Source organism: Carassius gibelio, chromosome B1 (genome assembly GCF_023724105.1).
Source record: "Carassius gibelio isolate Cgi1373 ecotype wild population from Czech Republic chromosome B1, carGib1.2-hapl.c, whole genome shotgun sequence".
Taxonomy (NCBI): Eukaryota; Metazoa; Chordata; class Actinopteri; order Cypriniformes; family Cyprinidae; genus Carassius; species Carassius gibelio.
This window is the reverse complement of record NC_068396.1, coordinates 21,548,460-21,568,847: the sequence shown is the minus strand read 5'-3', so window position 1 is coordinate 21,568,847 and position 20,388 is coordinate 21,548,460. Positions and strand designations below refer to the sequence as shown.

The following is a 20,388-nucleotide window of genomic DNA, read 5'->3' as shown; positions in this document are numbered from 1 at the left end:
TTTAAAACAGTGCATGGGATGGCCCCTGCTTACGTGTCTGAGCTCACTGCTGCTCGTCAAGCATCTAGGTCTCTAAGATCCAATAATAAGATATTGTTACTGTCCCTCGTACTCAATTAAAGTTAAAAGGGATCAGGCCTTTGCTGTTGCACTGCCGTGACTCTTGAATAGTCTTCCTCAGTAACTTAGAGAGGTCTCATCTTTATATGCTTTTACATTCGAAGTCAAAAACTAGTCAAAGACTATATACTTCTTGTCTTTAGCCTTTGAGAGGGTGGGCTAGTCTTTGTTGTTTAACAGGATGTGTGTTGTTTTTAAGTTGTGTGTTTTAATTAAGTGTTTGTTGATTGTACATCACTTTGGTCTGCAAGTGTAGTTGTAAAGTGCTCTATAAATAAAGTGAATGAATGAATGAATGAATGAATGAAATGTGTCATTTCAGGGGTGTTCAGGGTGAAGTGTTTCTATAAAGTGTTACCAAAAATCTTCATTTTTATTCATTTTGGATTATTGTTTTTTGATTGCTGCAGACCCAAAATGGACTCCAGCCCCTTGATTGAGAACAACTGTTTTAGACCGACACACCTCATGACGACAACTTTCTAAAAGCATTTTATATCAACTATCGATCTGCTGGCAAATTAGAAAATGCTCTCTCTAGATAGGTCATGTTTATGAGCAATGTCAAGTGTGCTGTGCCATATTAATGAATTGAGTTCTTGTACCCTCAGAAAAGAATCCAAGGAGCCATTCTCCATGTACTCCACCACTATCATCACAGGCCGACCTACAAAGAGGAAAACAGGACACCTGTAACTAATGGACTAGGTTATAAAGAAAGAAACAGAGGGAAATGGGACAGACATTGCCACATTACTCAACTGTCTCTTTGCTTGACTACAAGTCAAACCCAAAAGTTCACTTTGCCTTCATCATCAGTGCTTAGTTTCTATGAAATGAGTGTATAATACTGCTACATTAACATCTGTAGTACCGCTATCATTTTAATTAACTACTCCAAACAGCTTTAGTTTATCTATAGAAGCATAGTAGATCCAAATAGATGAAAAACATGACATATCACTAGGTTCTTCTTTTTTTCTGGAGGTTGCAGGTAGTTTGATTTATAAGCGTGAAATCAGTGATTGTCTGCATGTCAGAACGAAGCTGTGAGTGTATCAGACTTGGCAGATGAATAGGTTTTTTCTTGCAGAGAGAAAACAGCTTTTTGGCTGATGATGAATCAAGTTATTCTGTAATTAATTTCATACAGACACTTCACATCCTCAATAAACAATATCAATGCTTCACGTTTTCCTTATGTGTTTTATTTATGCATTTATTTGTTTATGCCCTGCCATGCTATTCAGACACAGTAAGAAGTCAGACATAGAGTTGCATTAAACTCATTACAGTATCACATTACTGTTCAAATGTTTAGGATAAGAGAAAAAAAAAAGAAAAAAAAAGAAATGATAACTTTTATTCAGTAAGGATGCATCAATTGATCAAATGACATTTATCTTACAAAATCTTTTCTTCATCATCAATTTCTTTTTAAATAAATTACTTTCTTTTGAACATTCTTTTCATCAAATAATCTTGAAGAAGAAAAAAAAAACTATTAGGGGTTCCATAAAAAATATTTAACTGTTTTAACATTGTTTTTAAGAAGTGTTTCTCGATGAAAAAATCAACAAGATGACTTCTGAACATTAATAATAATGAAATTAATAATAATAAGAATAAGAATAAGAATTATATAAATAAATAAATAAATAAAAGATCTGGCTAACCTCAGAAAATTGAATGGTTTTATTATGTATATATTATGCAGTTGTTTAAATATTCAGTAGGCATAAAAAAAAGCATAAAGTTTCTTACTCTTTGTAACCACACCCTCCAGTCTGATGATGTTAGGGTTATCAAACTGTCCCATGATGCTCGCCTCTCTCAGGAAATCCCGTCTCTGACGCTCAGTGTATCCCCCCTTCAGAGTCTTTATAGCCACAGGAATTTCCTTTTTTCCTGGGATACGGAGCCGGCCACTACACACCTCCCCAAACTCCCCTGCAGAATACACTCAGTCCATATTCACTTTCATAACATTTAGGGTTACTGCTTGCATTTGTATATATATTAAACACTAGGTGGCAGTCAAACTATATCAAAGTTCACAAGTCTCTTTACAAAGATTGTCCTTGTGGCAATTATTTCACATTGAATTATTTCCTACTTATCTCACTGAAGATTAGATTCTAATCATTTTGTCTTCTGAGAATAACAAAGTGATTTTTCAGAGAGGCATTTAAGAGCCTAACTGTGAAAATGATCTGAAATATATTTGAATTCGACACATAAGAGAAACCAGATGCTAGATCTAGAGACTAAAGGAGAGAAGAAATCTGAAGCATTTTTTTTTTTTTTTTTACATTTTTGAAGAACTGTATCATCTATTAAATTTATTTTTAACTTATGACACACTTACATTTTATATCTTGCTGCACAAAATTGCAGGAGTAGATTATGGTCTACTGAATATCAGACTGAAGAGAGCTATAAAAAGAGCTCTGACCTGCTCCGATGACTCTTTCGATTCGGATACGAGATGGATCGATTTCCTTGGCAAACTCATGAACGGCCTGTGAGGGGTCCTCGTAAGTGTCCGGGTCAATGTAAGTCTTTAATCCCGGGAACGGCACTATTAAAAATGTCAAAGGTTGAAATTAGTAGTTTTTTCTTCTCCTGAATACATTTTAAATATGAATATAGAGTCTGTGAGGGAGTGTGTAATGAAGGTCTCATACCATGCCCATTTTGATACTGTGTTCTTTTTTTGTCTTCTGATTTTATCTTAGATTTTATGTACCACTGACACCTGTTCAAATGAAAAGAAATGTAACTGATCAATGGTTTTGTTGATGTACATGAAATAACACATTTAGAGACTTCAGCGCTGTCCATGGTCCTGAAGCCAGTTTCCCTGTCCATGGTGTTGAATTATGATCGGTAACCAGAAAGACTTAAGACGACATAACAGCCTGAACAGCTCCTCAAATATTGAAATTAAAATAATGCTCCTCCAGGGAAAACAACACAAGAGTGTTCAATTGTAAATTAATTTATTTTTTCGAGAAACAAAGACACTAATTATGTCCGTCATAAAAATCTCTTGATTTATTTAAGAGCTGCTCACAACAGCCTCCCTGCAAATCTTCACAAGCAGCTGAGCACGGTGCCATCAGCCCCTGCAGCTGTGCGAGGATGTGATGGCACAGGGGCTGGCTGAGTGAGGTTTCACACAGCGCGCTGCACATGCTGATACTGCGAATCGCAGGACTGTGTGGCATGTTTAAGCTTGCTGTCAGTCTCACAGCAGGCCATTTCATGGCAGCAGACACGGCCCGCTGCCGGGAGGCTGCAGCATTCCGACTAATTAGGCAGCGACATGGCTCAGCCAATCGGAAAATAGGAAGGTGCTCCGTGGCCAACAGGCCTATTAGGAGATGGCTGGATAAGCAAGGAGCTAAATTAAGGATAAATGAGTGAATGAAAGAAAAGACATATCCATGACATCCACAGACAGAGATATATAGATAGATAGACAGACAGAGAGACATACAGATATATACAGACAGACAGAGAGACAAAGAGACAAAGAGACAGACAGATAGATAGATAGATAGATAGATAGATAGATAGATAGATAGATAGATAGATAGATAGATAGATAGATAGATAGATATAAAGGCAACATCTATTCATCTATCATGGAGCATATTTACCTGCCCCCTCATTATTTGCTCCCTCATTACCTGCCAGTGATGAGAAGGAAGAGGGTGAGAATGATGAGGAGAGAGAAGCCCCCCACTGTGGCTGTAACAATCACCAACACCTGGCCCTGATCAGCTGCCTCCTCAGAGTCTGACATAGTGAAAGTGTGTGTGTACGTGAAAGAGCAAGAGAGGGAAAAAGAAAGAGAAATAAGCACAAAACAATTAAGTCACATTGAAGTTTACATTCGGTTAGGTCAGTAAGGCTTCTATCAGTTTCAGAAATAGATTTAAATTGTAAGTTCACCCAAAAATTCTAATAAGCCCAGAAATTACTCACCCTAAAGTCATCTTTGGGATATATATGACTTTCTTCTTTAGGACGAATCCAGTCGGATATTAACAATTGTCTTTGATCTTTCAACCTGTTTAATGGCATGTTGCATGCTTCAGTCCAAAAGATGTTAAATAAAAAGCATCCCAAAAAAAGTGTCTCAGATGGTTTGGGGGGGGCGGGTTGGTGGGGGGTGGGTGGGGTTAAACAAAGGCCTCCTGTAGCGAATTGATGCGTTTTTGTAAGAAAAATATCCATATTGAAAACGTAATAATCACATTAATGTAGCTTACGCCAAAGGTTGTACACAGAAGCAGCACCGCGAGAATGGCGTTGCACATGTGCCAGTTAGACTCGTGAAAACCAACATTTGTTAACAGGAGCGAAGGAAGCAAAGTTTCCTTATATTAGCAAATGTTGGCTTATATAGAAATTCTCCAACATTCTTCTGTACAAATCCTTATTTTGTACTACTAATTCATGACCGTTGTTTTGTTTTTATCTCTGCCATCTGCTACTACTTTCGTCTCTTCAGAGCGAGGCATGCACAAAGCCGACCTCGTAAGTCATCCGCCCGGATCTGGTTCCGTTTACAACACTTGAGTACCATTAAACAGCTTGAAAGATCAAAGACAATTTTTTATGTAACTCCAACTGCATTGGTCTGAAAGAAGAAAGTCATGTACACCTTAGGATGACTTGAGGGTGAGTAATTTATGGGCTTACTTTCATTTTTGGGTGAACTAACCCTTTAATGCCAGGAGAATGGTTGGTTGGTGGATGAAGCCAAAAAGCAGAACTGAAATCACACAGCACCTGGATTCATTCACAATAAACATATATTGTTCCCTTCTAACATCTGTTTAAAACTCTACTCGCGTTGCTTACATGGTATGGTATCTCAGAAAATTATGCATCACTACAGTGTTTTAGGCTAAAGTGAGGAATTTTTTGAGAAACTCTTACTCTCGTCTCCTGTGGTGAACTCAAACTTGGGGCTGTAACTGCTGTAGCCGGCGAGGGTACGAGCACGCACGTGGAAAGCGTAAACCGTGGAGGGCTTTAGTCCGGTCACTATCACGCTCGGAGACTTTGTACGTGTAGAGGAGTAACTTAACTGTTCCTGTTCCTATAAATATAAAGACAGAAAGAAAACAAGATTCTTCATTTAGCATACTGTTCATTATGTAACTGATGTTTCCAGTTTTAAGGCATCTTTACACATTTGAGTTTAGGCTGCTCCCTGACTTCTCAAAATTATGACAAATAAAGACAATAACGACACATAAAAATCGGAGTAAAGAATCCCAGCTATAAAGTCAAATATAAGTAAAGTATTTGATGTGTAAATGCATTTAGCCACCTTTGAGAAGCTTTTAATGATTTAAAAACAAACCTTTTCATAATACTTGATCTCGTAGTCCAGGATGGCAGAATGCGGCTGCTCAGTTTCCTGCCAGGAGAGGGCGATACTAGTTTGAGATGCCCAGTCTTTTCTCACCACACCTACCAGAGACGGACCTGAAAGGCAAAAACAATTAGTGATGGTGAATAGTTTTTCTATGCAATGAGGGTTTCAGTGTGTACTGAAAATGGGTTTGTTAAGCTTTTCCTAACAGGTCACTTTACTGCCATCTGGTGCTTGAAATGATAAACAGCCCCTACAAATAGTTGGACCCTAGTTGGAGTCACTTCATTTACAGCGATATCGTTGACTTGATTGCAAACGATTACACAGATACTATTTCAACTGAACTGAGATGATGACATCACTGAATTCAATGATGAACTGCCTTTAACTGTCATTTTGCATTATTGACACCCTGTTTTCCTAATGAATGTTGTTCAGTTGCTTTGACGCAATCTTTTTTTGTTTAAAGCGCTATATAAATAAAGGTGACTTGACTTGACAAACCATTGTCCCAAAAGACCTGGTTCTACAATATGCTACTTGGAAATAAGCTTATGTAATATGTTTTGTCAGTCATGCCATTATATATGGGATACTTGCATGTAGTTATACATGATGTATTGTTATTATAATAGTTAGTACATGTAATGTGTAATAAGTTTACACACCTTCAAATAAAGTGTTACCCAGAATTGCAAATAAACCACATAAAAGCACAATTCATAATTATTTGTGTACCTTCTCCTATTACTATTTATTCTTCTTTTTCACCTTCTTTTTATTTACATACCGTTGTACTTTGGCTTAATAGTTGCATGTGTGGATATTTGTTTGTTCGACTGATTTTGTTTGATTGATTTGTATTTCTTGGTCATTTTTTTCAAATCTTATTTTGTTATTCTTGTTCTTAAATCACATATTGATGCAGTTACTTTATGTGGTTTTTGAGCTGAAAAAGAAAATAAAAGAGAAGCTTTGGACATTATAACACCTGTGCTGGCAAAAGCAATTAAGCTCTGATAACGTGTTTCCATTTAAGTGCATTTTTTTCTTCTTCTTTCAACACAATTGGCTTTGAAATCTTGAACATCATTGTAATTAGTCAGCACTGCTTATGCTATGTGAAGATAATGCACTCAGTCATGGCTCAGTCAGGTGGAAGAACCCAAGACAAACACAAAGAAAACCCATTAAGGATCTGCATCTGAGGCCATTTACAATTAGCACAATTAGTGAAGTCTACAAGCCTCTGCACTTTAGATGACGGTTCGTGCACATGCACACATTAACAATCATGTACACCACAAAAACTGTTCGCTGCTGCTTTCTAATACTGTACACTTCAAGAAACCATTTCGCTTTTTTCTCCCCTTTCACCTCAGCGACTAAAATGACACCCACAGGTAGGTGGAGTAGATCTCTAATTGAATACTGGAGCAGATTAAAGTAGTGGGTGAATGGCATTAGCCTGACTGATTGAATTTCTCCCAGGTAAATATTCACTCTGGAAGCCCACTGAGACTGCCAACACGGTAATCACTACCTCTGTCAAAGTAATCAATCTCTCACTGTTAAAACAGCTGGGAAAATATAAGGGGTGGACAGGGAACGGGAGGCTTTTAGGTACAGCAATTTGCAGAGAGAGAGAGGACTTGGGCAGCCGGTAAACAGCAGAGAGCAGTGCTCAGAGATGTGCAGCAATGGGCAGCACTGCCTGAGGTCCTCTGGGATATCAGCGAAAGTGATTTGGAGAGAAAATAAGAGAATAAGACATCGGTTTTGCTAGGGTTAGCACCTGTGACACAATCTCTGTCAGTCTTTCTCGGTAACCACAAGGGCTTTATCTAAATGTGCGATGCTGTCTATCTTCCATCTACTACGTCTCTGCAAATTTGCTGTGTGGAGATATATTGGAACGGTGTTTGATGAGACTCCCATCTTGTTTTTCTGACTTGACTCAGCACGGCGGGAGACACCACGCGCTGAATCTCTCTCATGAGAGGCAGCTCATCTTTTATTGAGAGAGGACGGCCCGTGCAGCTATTGACATCTGACTACTTTAGGAAGAGACTCGCAGGTTTGCACAGAAATATTGAAGACAGAGTGACTATAGAGAACAGGCAGCACTTTAATAAATGATGAAGCCTCATCATGTCGCTATTTACAGAGGTAGAGATTGATTTCAGAATGAAATATTACGCAGGAAGGGAGAGGGCAAAGAAAGTCTTTTTTTTTTTTTTATTCTGTGACTGCCTGACCTCAGCTCGGGGTTGTCAGATGGTGAAAGGCCAGGAAGGTGAACTTGGTTGGATGACATTATGACTCAAGACAGACCTAGTGAAGGACAGCCAGGGAGTTAGTTCACCATTTATTCAATATTTATCTTTATCTGTCTTAAATCTTTAATGGCACATTGGACAATCAGTCCGCATTTTTTTTTTTTTTTTTACTTTTATTTAATACTTTTACTCAGTAAGAAAACTATAAATTGTTCAAAAGTAACAGTTAAAGCATTTATATCGTTATAAAACATTGATATTTTAAATTATTTGGTTCTTTGGAACATTCTATTCATCAAAGAATCCTGACAAAAACACATCAAGGATTCCTTAAAAACAAATAAACTCTTTACAACATAATAATCAGAAATATTTCTTGAGCTGCAAATTAACATAATAGAATGATTTTTGAATGATCACATGACAATGAACACTAAAGAAGTGGCTGCTGAAAATTTGCATCACATGAAATGTCAGCATACATTACTGTATTTTTGATTGAATAAATGCAGTCTTAGACTTTGCATTAAATACATTCATTTATATAAGAAATGTATTAATGTATAAGCAAAAAATAAATAAATATTACCAACCATTTTTAATTTCAGTAAGTGGAACATGTTAATTCAGTAACCATTCTAAAGAATTCAGTTCAAGAAATAATTCATCAGACTGATTTATACGGCCTCTTTTTGATTGGTTTTATATGCAAACCAATTATTGTGTTACATTTTGTTTTTCAACATAATCACTTTCAGTTAACGTAATGTAGTTTACCGTTGGGTTATTTTGTGACTTTTAATTGAAAAACAGTAAATCAGACTAGATTTCAGTATGTCTGCACCTTTCAAGCTTACTGCTAGGCCATGATTCTGAAGTGCTCACAATGTTCTGATGCCATTACTGACAAAAACATGAGCGTTTTATTTGTTTCCTCAAACCACATTGTAAATAGAATTGTTCATCCGCCTGTGCATTATACTGAATTGTCATAACAAGCCTTAGTTGGTAATTATCCTGAAGCACCAAAGATCACGCAAGAAGAAACCAAAAGGAGAAACTGCTAACACGAACACATTCACACATACATTCAAAACAAAGATAAAAATAAGGCGGTTAATGTACAGTCATTATGCAGAGCTGACCAGCAGTTTTATTTTAATTAGCTGTCCTGCTCTGCTTAAGGGGATCTTCCATTGACTTTCACCTCTGAATCATTCCAGACTCTTTATTGAGGCTGCACAATGCCTAAATGATGAGTTTCCCACACAATCAGCAATCATACCATTCTAGTCAAGCAATCACCAAAGCCAGATTAAGGATAATTGGATGTTGCTTGTTTTCGTAGGTTTATTTATTTATTTTTTTTTTACATCACATTCTCTCATAGACAGTTTACCAAAATGATTGCCAAAGGAAATGTGGCACATAAAAAATTGGCATGCTTGTGAGCACACATGCTAAACACACAACCTTGTTTTATCGATGTGGCTGTGGAGGGCACATGCAAATAGAAACTGCCCTTGCATCTACATTTCTCTGTGATTTCAAAAGATTTCTCATATGCATGAGAGGAAGCGAGGGAAAAAGAGAGCTCCTTTAATGCACATTTTCCTTCTATTTCCTATGGCTTGACAGATTTCACTCCCTCCCGCCCCGTCCTAGAATTATATACAAGATTAAAAAGAAAATGCTTCCCTATAGCTCCTATAATCTTCTCCTCTAAGTGTATCTCAAGTAGTCCTGTTACAATAAGTGAACACACTCATCTGAAAGTGCTAAACCTGAGCTCACCACAGCTGAGCATTAGAAATAAGTAGGTGGCATAGCGGTTAGTGCATATAGGTTTAATCCAATTAATTAATTGAATCCAGCAAATTTAACACATATAATGGAATAAAAAATGGAACGAATTAATCATGCAAATTCCATAATAAGAAATTTTACTACCATCAGAGCAATTAAAGCCTAAAGTAGCCTATTACCCTAATGTGCACAGTCAGCGGATCACCTGAACCACTTATTGAAAGCATTTGTGGGTTTTATCAGCAAATATATATAAACAGTGGAGAAAGCAATTTCTCACCGGAGGAAGCAATGTTATGGATAAAGGACTCATTTTAACTGAAAGCAAAATCTTAATGATGGATTTGTTTCTCCCAAACATGTGGACTGACGTCTAGTGGATTATTGTGATTTTTTTTATCAGATGTTTGTACTCTCATTCTGACGGCACCCATTCACTGCAGTTGATCCATTGGTGAGAAAAAGATGTAATTCGAAATTTCTCGAAGGAGAAACAGATGTGTCTACCGTATTTTCTGGACTATAAGTCACACATTTATTCATAGTTTGGCTTGTCTTGCGACTTATAGTAAGGTGCGACTTATTTATCAAAATTAATTTGACATGAACCAAGAGAAATGAACCAAGAGAAAACATTACCGCCTACAGCCGCCAGAGGGCGCTCTATGCGGCTCAGTGCTCGTGTAGCCTACACTGAACACATAGAGCGGCCTCTCGCGGCTGTAGACGGTAATGTTTTCTCTTGGTTCTTGGTTCTAAATAAATGCAACTTATAGTCCAGTGCGACTTATATATGTTTTTTTCCTCGTCATGACGCATTTTTGGACTGATGCGACTTATACTCAGATGCGACTTATAGTCCGAAAAATACGGTACGTCCTTGGACTGCCTAAGTGGCCTGAGTACATTTTCAGCAAATGTTCATCAAGTTTTACAGTGTAAAAGAGAGTTTAACCATGTGAAATATGTGTTTACAGCAGCTGAGGTTTTATTTGTCTGGCAGTGAATGAGTTTACCAGGTGCTCTGAGGAGAGAAGGGAAGATCCGACACAAAGTTTGACAAGGCCACGTCTGATTTGTTCTCAGCAATGAAAACAACTCCAATTCAGATTCAGAGATGAATAATGAGAGACATTCGAGTATTTGTCTAAACACACTCAAAAATCATCCACCCCCAGATACACATGTGAGTCTCTCAGAGGCTCACAAACAGCAGCAATTAACTGGAGAATGAAGCAGCTGCAGTAAATACGCAGTCGATATGACAGAACTCGGGATGAGTGCAGGCCGATACATGTAATTGCAAACACATGGGAGATGTGCAGATGCTTATTCCTTCTTTTATGACTGTGTGTGTGTGGATGCATGGGTCTGTGTTTATTAAGTGTGTAAGGGAAGTATAAGAGTCTGTGTTTGTATGATTTGAGAGTCTATATATGGGCCAGTCAGCATTTGTTTCAATTAAATTGGCTTTTAGGTAAACACAGTGATGCATTAATGCACTGAACATGAGCAGTTTGAGCTGAAGGGAGTCGGGTCATCATAATCAATACTAATTCACACTTTTGTAGTTCAAAGGTAATTACCAAGCTACAGTGAATTAGCGTTGCCCCTCTGTCTCGTCACGCTTACTGCCAGTGATGTATTTCAGTAGAAATGCAAAATCTGTACATTTCTCATCATACCTCAGTAAGACTCGGATGAAATTGAGACACTGCAGCAGTTGTGTAGTTGCACACAGCAGTTGTGTGCTTGAAAACTGAAGAGCCAATCAAAACATCAGCTCAGTTCAGCTTCTAAGCCAGCTGTAACAAGCAAAAATACGATGAAAAGCACAAGAGAGAGGCTGGAAGTGAGTGAGAAAGGAACAAAAAAAAAAAAAAAAAAGAGGTAGATAGATAGTCATAGGAATAATTGTTAGTTTCCAGTAACAGATTTGTCTTGGAGTGTGGAAAAAATAGATGATATTCTGTTCCCCTCCCCTGTCCAACCAGATCTTAATTACTGCACCTATATGGGCCATTATGTGCCAACACCTGGCCTCAAGGGAAAAATTTGTACATTGCATAATTTTTCACTTCGAGCTGTTCCTGCTGCCAGGAAAAATAAATAGCTAAATAAATAAATAAAATCAGAGAGACACTGAGAGAAAGAGAGAGAGAGAGAGAGAGAGAGAGAGAGAGAGAGAGAGAGAGAAAGGAAGGAGGTTGTAAAAATAACACAAATAGGCTCTCTAATTCCCCTTTCTCTCTATTCTGGGTAAAGACAAAACAATGAAGATTAAAAGAAAATTGCACCAGTGTAAATACGTTCACAAAGCTAGATGTCTAGAGAACAAAGAGAAAAAAGCTTAGAATGCCATTTTAAGTGAACTGAGGGGAGAAAATAATGGCTTGAAAAACAGTGTACACTACATTACTGTAACAGATGCAGGGTTACCGTAAACTACAGAAGAAGCAAACACAAACAAATAACCTGTGTATTATCCAGGTAGCACTTCTTTAGCCTGTGAGGATTGAAATGTCATTGCAACGTACAATAATAAGAAACGAAGAGTCCAAACAACCAGTGGAAACCTCCAGTGGAAAGATCAGTGTTTACTCACTAGAAAACACAGACGTGTTCTGTATTCTGCTGGCAAGTCTTAGTCCTCCAAGACCATTAATGAAAATACCTCACACAACTAAAACCAAAAATAGCTTTCCTTCAGCACATGTCGATTTTGCAAGGCAATTTTGCTGGAAAATCTGTGAAAATCTACACAGAAACAATTAATTGATAGTAAAATGGTGTTATATGGAGCTTTAAGCATTATTAATTGGTAAAGCTTTAACATAAGATTCAATTTATTAACATTAGTTGATGCCCTAATTATGCCCTTTTGAAAAAGACGTGTTCTTTTTGTGATATTTTGTTGTGATCTAAATAAGTGCATTCATTTTGATTTGTTGACTTGAGTATTATTATTATTTTTTTTTGTTCAGTTGAATCTAGGACTATTATTCTGAAATTGGTTTTACTTTGCGTTCTCTCTTTATGTTTTTCTCCCAATAAATCATTTCACTTAAATTCTTGTTATTATCACTCGGAGTACATATAGCCCTCCTGAATTATTTGTCAGTCCTTGTTTTAATATGTTTTATTACACTATTCTGTTTTGTTTCGCTCTGGCGTTTCATTGCTTTTTTAAATTTAATAAAGAAATCAACCCACAATCCATGACACCAAGGGTATGTTAACACTTCAAGAATTAATGCTTAATTCATATTTACTTTCTCATATTGTCTGTTCACATTAATATTTTTTTTAAACATGGTCAGTATCAGATTTGAGACTAAAATGATCACTTTTTTTTATTTATTTACATTTTTCTTTAAGTTTTGATTGAATAGAGATGCATATTCTGACTTAGAAGCTATCTACCATATTAACCGAATGACCAAAGAGCTACTAGTATATCTTTGGAGTGACTCCCATCAGTGCAGAATTGTTATGAATGTTGATTTAGTGACGTAAAAGTCACATGAATTCTGATTACTGGTACTAATAGTACTATATTTCTCATTACTAATGTGCGATTACAAATACAATAACATACTGAACAAGTTTCAACAGAAATGACAGAAATGAATTATATTAATTTGCATTTAACTAAAGTTAGCTGTATTGCAGAAAGCTTGCAGAATTTCATGAATGACAGGCGTTAGTTTTGCAGAAATGGGTGCAGCTGCCAGTGCAGTTTCGTGTGGGCCTGCTCATGGGAAATCACACTGAAATACAAAAACATCTGAATAGGCACAAACTGAGCAGGCCGCTTTCACATTTTGACAGAGCAGTCTGACAGGACTAATCTGAGCTTATTAAGTCCATAATTGCATATTAATATGCCATTTTGCCAGCGATATCAGTGGGCTAGCAAATAAATCATCATTAGAGTTTAAACAGGTGATTGCCATTTCACTCTTATGGTCTGTGTTGTTGACAGAAATTGTACAAGAATTGCCATTCATCCATCATCCTCTTAAATTCACAACTGAAACCAAAAACGGAAAGTTTGAGGAAGAGAAAGAGTGAGAGAGAAAAAAAAGAGCGAGAAAGACAGATGGCACCAAAATTGCCTGCGTCTTTGTTCTCCGATTCATTGACAATGCCCAGCACATATACATTAGCATTCCAGCATTCAAACAATATGTGTGCAATCACCGTCAGCCTGCCACTCACTTGCAAAGACACAGTGCAGTTAACTCTCCATTAAAATGCCCTTCAGGGGAATAAGAAAGCTCTGCTCAGTCTCGAGTGCTTTGAGGGCTGCCGTGGGGGTCAGAAATCTGGATGTCTCTCTCTGCGTTGTCTGTCAAAATTGAGACAGTCAACCTAGTCTTTCCCCGTACCCTTTTTCCTTGTATCTCTCAATCTCTCTGTCTTTCCCTGGGGGACAGTGAAGTGTCAGCGTGTGTCTTCGCCCCTGCTCGGCTCAGTAAGGTCTATGGACATTTTGGCCTCAGATACATTCAAGAAACACTCTCACCATCTCTCTCTCTCTAGTTAAATGTATTATTTCAATGATTTTTAGGGGTTCAAGAGCATTGCGCTGAACCTTATTGTAATTCTTAAGATTTTCAAAGATCACCATTCTGACATAAAAGTGATCTGCCAAACAAAACTGTAAAACATATAGACCTTAAGCTTTAAAGGATGGCTATACCTATCCCGTCTACAACACCAAGGCTTGCCCCGACTGGCCTGATGGGAGGTGCTGATATCGATCATAACTCCTAAAGCGCTTGTTGCCACTCAAATGTCTTATATCATGGGAATTCTTGGGTCTAGACAAAACAAATCGCACATTATTGATTTGATGTTCGGTTATTTTAGTTTTTTTTAGGGGTGCTCCGATCACGATCGGCCGATCGTTAATGTTAACGTCCTCATATGAATGTCTGCATGACATTTATAATTCCGTTTAGACAGTTTGCAAGAATGTTTAGCATCTGTGGTATGAAAATGTTCGCTGCAAGATGCTGGCAGAGTGACAAGACTTCAGAGAGTTGTGAGTGAGGGCGGAAGGCGCAGCGTGTTGCCAGATCCAGCGATTCTATGCATTTTTGGACTTGTCTTTTCCACTTAATTTGACACTTCAGAAACTTACAGTTTAGTGTCAGCAATATCTTTATATTATCTTATCTGCAAAGACAATTTTGGTTTATATTGCTATTTAGTTTTCAAAATCTGGGAGCACTGCATAGCCGGCACTTAAACAACAAATTAGTCATTCAGAGAAGAAATTACATTTTTGTACATTAAAAATTTACAGAGGTCCAGTTACCTCATAGTTGGCTACGGGCCTGCATGTTTGGTGAACTTGGAACAGATCCTTATTTACTAGATGGTTTTGCAAGTTTTTAATAAAGAGAATGTGTCTTGAATTATGCTGTAGTTACATTTTTAAATGAAAATTTTCTCTCGAATTGGCCAAACGCTCTGAAAAACTGAATTTGTATTAATTTTTTTTATTTTTATTTTTCATATTTCCCAACACAATTTTTTTTATAAATTATGAAACTGGTATAACACACACACACACACACACACTCTCTCTCTCTCTCTCTCTCTCTCTCTCTCTCTCTCACACACACACACACACACACACGCACACACATGCACACACATGCACACACACACAGCCCCTGTCACTTATCTTTCCCTAGAACTGTTGATCTGAGGTGCTCCGAGCCTCCCAGCTCTGTCTAAAACTGACAATGAAAGGCTCCGCCGAGGCCACTGCAGCTAAAAGCCCCCAAAACACACTGGGATGTAATGTTAAATAAATGACAAACGGCTCAGCCATTAGGGTCTTCGGTCGGTACTCAGGGGCCAGATTGTCTGAATGAGGAGCGCTTGAGTAAGTAGTGTAAATATCACAGCATTAAAGAATGGAAATGACTATGGATCTAAATAAAGAAGCTTTACTCATGTGAGTTTGCTGTCAATTGCCTGCATGCAAAATGAAATAAGTTTTAGTTTTTATATTTATTTTCCTTTTTCTTTATTGAAGTTGTGTACGTTTTGGAATGGTGTGTGTATAGGAATTACAATATCATAGAGTATTATTTGTAATTTTTTACCATGTGCAGGCTCATCACTAAAGTAGATTATGGCTGGCTGAGTAATTTTTAAAATGAGATTTGGCCAGCTAGTTTAATATCTTAGATTGCCATTTTATTAGTGTGGCTCTTATTGGTGATGCACGAAGCTTGAATAATTTAAGAATATATGTATTTTTTTACACGTTTTTTCTTTATGAGAAAAGCATTTTATTGAATAACCTCTATATTTCAGTGCAACAGACGTTTTTATACCAGAGCATCTGAGAGTGGGACTTTCATCAAAATAACAGACGCCGCCTGGAATTGATTTGGTCTGAAATTCTACAGATAAGTATAGACAGATGACAGAAAAAGAGGCTATAGATATGGATGTACAATCATACACAGGCAGCAGAAATATAATTCCTTATATTTACAATTTTTTAAATATAATTTCTTTTACAGAAATATTGCTGTGATTTGATTAGATTTCATTTCAACCATGGCAACAGTCCCTACATGGAAAAACTGGGGGTAAATCACCATGATTTTTCATGCTGGTTTATCATGGATAGGGCCAGACCAATATAACCATTCAGTTCATTGCTAAAACAACTAAAGCTGACAGAACAAGAAAATATTGCTACTGTAGGTCAAGCATGTTAACATAATAATAATAATAATAATAATAATAATAATAATAATAATAATAATAATAACAATAATAAAGATTTATTGAATTTACTATTTAATTTATATATATATATATATATATATATATATATATATATATATATATATATATATATATATATATATATATATATATATATATATATATATATATATATATATATATATATATATGTATGTATGTATGTATATATATATATATATATATATATATATATATATATATATATATATATATATATATATATATATATATATATTGTTTTTTTTTTTTTTTTTTTTTTTTTTTTTTTTAAGGTAAGTTGTTGCAATCATTTTATTCTAGCTACTACACTTACATTAAATATTTTCCATATTATTTTATAGCGGGGAAACCAACAAACCATATATATATATATATGGACTCCCAATTGAAAGGTTGTTAGTTCTAGTCCCGGGCCGGCAGGAATTGTGGGTGGGGGGAGTGCATGTACAGTTCTCTCTCCACCTTCAATACCACGACTTAGGTGCCCTTGAGCAAGGCATCGAACCCCAACTGTTCCCCGGGCGCCGCAGAATAAATGGCTGCCCACTGTTCCGGGTGTGTGCTCACAGTGTGTGTGTGTGTGTGTTTACTGCTCTGTGTGTGTGCACTTTGGATGGGTTAAATGCAGAGCACAAATTCTGAGTATGGGTCACCATACTTGGCTGAATGTCACGTCACTTTCTTTTTTTTCTTTCTTTTTATATATATATATATATATATATATATATATATATATATATATATATATATATATATATATATATATATATATATATATATATATATATATATATATATATATATATATATATATAACACAATATATAAACAGCCATACTGTTTTTTGTTTTAAACAGATCATTCAGACCCCCTTAAATTTTTCACTCTTTGTTATATTGCAGCCATTTGCTAAGAACATTTAAGTTCATTTTTTTTTCCTCATTCATGTACACAGATCACCCCATATTGACAGAAAAACACAGATTTGTTGACATTTTTGCACATTTGTTAAAAAAGAAAAACTGAAATATCACATGGTCCTATGTATTCAGACCCTTTGCTCAGTATTTAGTAGAAGCACCCTTTTGATCTAATACAGCCATGAGTCTTCTTGGGAAAGATGCAACAAGTTTTTCACACCTGGATTTGGGGATCCTCTGCCATTCCTCCTTGCAGATCCTCTCCAGTTTTGTCAGGTTGGATTATAAACGTTGGTGGACAGCCATTTTCAGGTATCTCCAAAGATGCTCAATTGGGTTTAAGTCAGGGCTCTGGTTGGGCCATTCAAGAACAGTCTCAGAGTTGTTGTGAAGCCACTTCTTTGTTATTTTAGCTGTGCTTAGGGTCATTGTCTTGTTGGAAGGTGAACCTTCGGCCCAGTCTGGGGTCCTGAGCACTCTGGAGAAGGTTTTCGTCCAGGATAACCCTGTACTTGGCCACATTCATCTTTCCCTTGATTGCATCCAGTCGTCCTGTCCCTGCAGCTGAAAAACACCCCCACAGTATGATGCTGCCACCACCATGCTTCACTGTTGGGACTGTATTGGACAGGTGATGAGCAGTGCCTGGTTTTCTCCACACATACTGCTTAGACCAAAAAGTCTAATCTTGGTCTTTTAGCAAACTCCATGGGGCTTTCATGTGTCTTGCACTGAGGACAGGCTTCTGTCGGGCCACTCTGCCATAAAGCCCCGACTGGTGGAGGGCTGCAGTGATGGGTGACTTTCTACAACTTTCTTCCATCTTCCGACTGCATCTCTAGAGCTCAGCCACAGTGATCTTTGGGTTCTTCTTTACCTCTCTCACCAAGGCTCTTCTCCCCCGATAGCTCAGCTCTAGGAAGGGTTCTGGTCGTCCCAAACGTCTTCCATTTAAGGATTATGGAGGCCACTGTGCTCTTAGGAACATTAAGTGCAGCAGAGATTTTTTTGTAACCTTGGCCAGATCTGTGCCTTTCCACAATTCTGTCTCTGAGCTCTTCAGGCAGTTCCTTTGACCTCATGATTCTCAAAAATGTCAACAATTCTGTGTTTTTCTGTCAATATGGGGTGTTGTGTGTACATTATTGAGGGGAAAAAAATAACTTCATTGATTTTAGCAAATAGCTGCAATATAACAAAAAGTGACAAATTTAAGGGGGTCTGAATATTTTCAGTACCCACTGTAAGAAGCTTGCAGAACATTTGTGATAATGGTTTATATACAAATGTAATATAAGTAGCATAAGAAATTTCTCTATATATAATATATTGTTATATGAGATACAACATCTATATACATACATATATATAAACCAACAACAAGATATATATATATACTAATTTTTTTATTTTATTTTAATATTCACAGAGTTATTAGGTAATGTTTTCTTCATTTACTTAGTACTTTGTGATTAACAAACAAGGGCTGCACGATAAATCGCATGTGACTGTCATGCGCATCTCGTCAGTAAAGTTGGTTCTTTGATTAATAATACTGGTAAATCTCCATCAAGTGCTTTTAGGTGGAAATTATTCAGATGTATTTAATACACACAGCCTTATGTTGTTGGCATATGGTTGATACATATAACAAAAGCTAAAAAAAAAAAAAGAAAAACTCATCACAGATTATTTTGATGCATAAAAATTTGACTATGGGGATTTTATTGGAATATATTAATCTACCTAGAGAACATACATGTGTGAACATTTCAAATCGCCTATATAGGTAACATGATCAACAATATTACTCTTGATATAGGGCAATACATGTCCTTATTTACATTTCTATATGAGAGGGTTGAATAATACCACTTCATCACAGTTTTATCATTAAAGTAATCATTGCAACTATGTGGAAATTGTTTTATATTATTATAGTTTCAGAATCCCTGTTAGGGAAAGAAAAAAATCTTTATTTCCCAGATGGGTCAGGCTGCAAGACCAGCTTAAATCAGAATAGCTAGGCTGATTTAAGTTTTTTTTTTTTTTTTTTTTTTTGATGTGGGAAAAAGATTACATAACTACACTGTGGGAAAACAAAACACTAGCACCTAAATAAGCCAGTGGCAGCATTGGTAAGCTGTTTCAGAGAATGAACCTGTTAAAAACCAGCACTGCTGGCAGAAATGGTTTTGAGCGAACATGTATAAACGCCGGAGGACTCGGGGAAAATGTGTGTGCGTGCTTGTCTTGTCAGCCTGCCAATGTGTCAGCATAGTGTGCAGGTACACATGGATATGCATGCATATATAAGTGTGTCCAAGCATGTGTGTGTGTGTGTGTGCCTGCTATGTAATTGAGAGTTCCTCTGACATTATGCAAGCCCACAAACATTCTGACACCTTGTTTTTGACAATTCTATCCAAAGCATAAAAATAATAAATAAATATAGAATTCAGACATGTAGCCTCTCAGCCCCTGGAGAGAACATTTACATTTCATATGTCTCACACAAACTCATCCACTCTCCAGGAAAGCCTCAAACACACATATCTAAAACATGCCATCCACCCACCAATCCAAAAGCAAGGGCAGCACTGAAACCGTGTTCAGCATTAATGTCTGTAGCACTTTGAGTTCTCCACTAGTATTTCTCACACAACATTTCAGTCTGACAGTATTTTGTGCTGTTACTCACTCTGGCTGTGGGCTTCTCCTTAAAGACACGTCTGGGTCAAAAAACACCTGCCAGCCTCAATAACGCTTTATGTTTACAGTGAATGACTGCACTTTGTGTTGACCAAAAAATGCATTGAAAACTCCACAAAAGTTTAACACATTCACATTACTGTACAGTTGCATCATACTGTAAGCTTAAAGCCCCTATTGGCTGAGCTCATTTAAAGCTGCAGTGTTTTATTTTCAGTACCATTAGTAAGACCAGTCATAATTGCACAAAAAATAAAAGTTTTACAAACAGGCTTCCCAAGCATCAGCCATTGTTTAGGAGCACAGGACATCACCTCCAATGTTAATATAGTTAGCTGAAACCAAAAAT

At 36.9% G+C, this 20,388-nt stretch overlaps 1 protein-coding gene across 2 annotated transcripts in view; it reads right to left on the bottom strand.

The window, feature by feature from the left end:
• The window catches only part of epha6 (eph receptor A6), a 113,211-nt gene that overhangs the window by 6,369 nt on the left and 86,454 nt on the right, over window positions 1-20,388 (bottom strand). For both annotated transcript variants that reach the window (XM_052547074.1, XM_052547075.1), the window contains exons 6-12: window positions 5,504-5,628; window positions 5,074-5,236; window positions 3,816-3,924; window positions 2,808-2,878; window positions 2,576-2,701; window positions 1,885-2,070; window positions 726-787 (exon numbers count right to left, since the gene is read on the bottom strand). In XM_052547074.1, the coding sequence (XP_052403034.1) occupies window positions 726-787; window positions 1,885-2,070; window positions 2,576-2,701; window positions 2,808-2,878; window positions 3,816-3,924; window positions 5,074-5,236; window positions 5,504-5,628 (842 nt within the window). The remainder of the gene's footprint in view (window positions 1-725; window positions 788-1,884; window positions 2,071-2,575; window positions 2,702-2,807; window positions 2,879-3,815; window positions 3,925-5,073; window positions 5,237-5,503; window positions 5,629-20,388) is intronic.